Source organism: Trichechus manatus, unplaced genomic scaffold, assembly GCF_000243295.1.
Source record: "Trichechus manatus latirostris isolate Lorelei unplaced genomic scaffold, TriManLat1.0 scaffold00029, whole genome shotgun sequence".
NCBI lineage: Eukaryota > Metazoa > Chordata > Mammalia > Sirenia > Trichechidae > Trichechus > Trichechus manatus.
The window spans coordinates 12,687,731-12,691,199 of NW_004443965.1; the positions used below are offsets into that span (position 1 = coordinate 12,687,731).

A 3,469-nucleotide genomic window follows, 5' to 3' on the forward strand; every position below is an offset into this window, starting at 1 on the left:
CCTTCCTATCATGCTGGCTACCTCCATTTCCTTCTGGACCACCAGTAAGAACAAAGGAATGCAGATTAAACTTTGCTTTCATACATGGTTTGGGATTTATGAGAATATAAGTGATGGTTGGAAATTTACCAGAGTATAAGTGATTGGAAAATGTCATCCTAGACCAACTGTGGACTGGATCCTAATGGGTGGAGATTTGCACTAAACTTCCTGTTTTTTGTTTTTAATGTCCTCTGCTACCCAGACCCAGTCCCCTTATATCCCCGAACTCTGAACCCTGTGTTGCCTGCTTCCCACTTGGCAGTTGTTTCTTATCCTATAGGGAGGGAGCCCCTATTAGAAAGGATTTAATTACACCTTATAGGGGAGTAATGACTTGCCCTTCTAGGTAGATATACTTGGATATTAGCCTCTCATTCAGTGGACTGGATTTCTAATGATAGAATTTTAAGTATCAAAAATAGGCTAGATACAAAGACACTTTTTGACAGGCTGTGTGTGTTGGGGTTGGGTTAGACAGATTTTCTTCCCAAGATCTTTATTTAAAACTGTCCTTGAATTTTTTTTTTTTTTTTGAGGAAAAATACGGAAATGTTTATTCTTGGTCTTTTATCCAGTTTCATAATGGAACAAAAAAAAAGTTCTAATCAAAGGAAAATGTTTAAACATTTTATGTACCCTATTATAATTTGATCCTTGTTTAGTTTGATTTTGTTGGTCAGATTATCGGTTTGGCTTTCTCCAGAATTTTTTTTTTTTTAAATTTCAAATAGGAGATGCTATGGAATGTAGGGAAGGATACAAGTAATGTCCAATATTCTCTATGTGAATTGGATCACCAGACTTCACATTTTGTGTACTGGCTTTAAAAATATGTCTTTCTCCATTTCCAGATAATTCCCCCACCACCTCCCATATGTCCAGATTCTCTTGATGATGCTGATGCTCTGGGAAGTATGTTAATCTCTTGGTACATGAGTGGCTATCATACTGGCTATTATATGGTAAGTGATTACTCAGCATCTTTTTCCAGCAATCTCTTTGTGATTGTGTGACTTTATTTTGTTTTGTGACTAAAAAGTCGTTTGTCTTACGCTAAGTGAAAGAAGCCAGCCACAAAGGACGACATATTGTATGATCCCATATATGAAATATCCAGAACTGGCAAATCTACAGAGACCGAAAGTAGATTAGTGGGAGCCTAGGTTGGGTGGGGGGAGGGAGGAAGATGAGAGTGTTAAGGGAGTGATGGCTAAGGGGTACAGTTTCTTTCTGGAGTAATAAAAATGTTCTACATTTAATGGATGCACCACTCTGTCAATGTGCTGAAAACCAATGAATTGTATACTTTAAATAGGTGAATTGCATGCCATGTGAATTATGTCTCCATAAAGCTGTTTAAAAAAAAAAAAAGTCAGTTGTTATGTAGGTCCTAAAGGTAAAAATTACTTTAAAGTTTAAAAAATGCAATTATCCATCTAAGGCTTTAGTTGCTCTTGCGTCAGCCCCGTGAAGTGTAATTGTAGTGCATTTAAAAATCTCTCCTGTTATTGTTAGATTTTTTAAAATTTTATTTATTTTGTTGTTGAGAATATACACAGCAAAACACACCAATTCAACAGTTTCTATGCATACCATTTAGTGATATTGATAACATTCTTCAAGTTGTGCTACCATTCTCACCCTCCTTTTCTGAGTTGCTCCTCCCCCATTAACATAAATTCACTGCTCCCTAAGGTTCCTATCTAATCTTTCAAGTTGCTGTTGACACTTTTATCCCGTATACATAGTTATTAAAAAAGCATAATACTCAAGGCAGACATTTTTTACTAGTTAACTAATATTTGGTTTTAAGAAGACTTCAGGGGATATTTTTGGTTTAAGGCTTAAAGATTATCTCAGGACAGTAGTTTCAGGGGTTCATCCAACCTTCATGGCTCCAGGAAGTCTGGAGTCCATGAGAATTTGAAATTCTGTTCTGCATTCCCTCCCTTTTGTTCAGGATTATCCTATGGAATCTTTGATCAAAGTGTTCGGTAATGGTAGTGGGGCACCATCCAGTTCTTCTGGTTTCATGGCAAAAGAGGCAGTTATTCATGGAGGCAATTAGCCACACTTTCCATATTCTTCTCTTCCTGACTCTGCTTCTTCCTCTGTTGTTCCAGGCAAATAGAGACCAATTGTTGTGCCTTGGATAGCTACTTGCAAGCTTTTAAGACCCTAGGCACTACACAGTGAACTAGGAGGTAGAACAGAAGCACTAAACACATTATTAGGCTAATTTTATTGTTATATTATTTTGATTACACATTTTCGAATTTGAATGACATTCTGTTTTCCAAACTCATTAGTGTTTGTGCTTTTATGTGAAATAAAATAGATTGTAGTGTATTGAAAAATAATGGGTAATATTTTGTAAAACAAAAGAAAAATTAGATTCTTTTTGTGTATAGAGGAAGGTCTAGGGTGATAGGTACCAAACTGAAGCTTGGATACTTGGGCTTCAAACTTGTCATTTCATACATATTCTATTGTAATTTAGCAGGAAATTAAAAAAAAATTTTTTTTAAAAGGAAGCTGTTGTGCCATGCTGAAATTATGATGTGTGATTGTAGTTAATTAATACAGAAAAAAATAAACAACTGACTTGAAGGTGTAATTTTTCACATATATCATCTGTACGTATCCCCACTTAATATTCTTATTTAACAGATTGTAATTTGTTTTAGACCAGTCATCTCACTCTAATTCCCTAGCTTTTCTGTTTCTGTACTTTAAGTTTCTCTACATATTTTCAGTAGTTTGTTTTTCTCATTTATTTTTCAAATTATAAAATATTTTGAAAAATAACATATATAAGGTGTACATATAAGGTGTTAATTTATGTTCATTTAAAAAATTTTTAGACAGGGAAAGCTAGAGGGGGAAAAATCATCCATAACTCTGTCACCCAGATGCACCTTATGTTGACTTATATTCAGGTTCATATTGTGCGTAGGTTCACGGTTTTTGGTTGGTTGGTATTGTTGTTAATGTAAAGTTTTTATTAAATATAGCATGCATGCAGAAAAGTACATAAATTACAAGTTTGCAGCTTGATAATTTTTCACAAAGTCATCACACCTGTGTTATCAGTGTCACTATCAAGAAAAAGAACATTATCTCAACCTCAGAAGCTTCCTCATGTCTCATTCTACTCATTAGCCACATCCCTTTCAAGGGTAACCATTTTCCTGATTTCTAACATCATATATGAGTTTTGCCCATTTTTAAACTTTTTATGGATGGAATCATATATATGTATATATATGTTTTTGTTCAGTATTTGTATTGCATTCCATAATGTGTTTATTTGTTCCACTGTTGAGAGATAATTGTGTGGGTTCCAGTTTTTGGCTATTAAAAATAATGTGGCTATGAATGTTCTTTTTTTTTTTTTTTGTTTAGCTTTCTTTCTTTTTTTTTTTTA

General features: G+C 34.2%; 1 protein-coding gene across 5 annotated transcripts in view; it reads left to right on the forward strand.

Annotated features, from left to right (window-relative positions):
* The window catches only part of SMN2 (survival of motor neuron 2, centromeric), a 24,173-nt gene that overhangs the window by 9,944 nt on the left and 10,760 nt on the right, over positions 1–3,469 (forward strand). For 3 of the 5 annotated variants that reach the window (XM_023729548.1, XM_023729549.1, XM_023729547.1), the window contains exon 6: positions 894–1,004. In XM_023729548.1, coding sequence (XP_023585316.1) covers positions 894–1,004 — 111 coding nt within the window. Of the gene's footprint in view, positions 45–893; positions 1,652–3,469 lie in introns of those variants that run through there. The other 2 variants (XM_023729550.1, XM_023729546.1) reach the window with 2 other exon arrangements.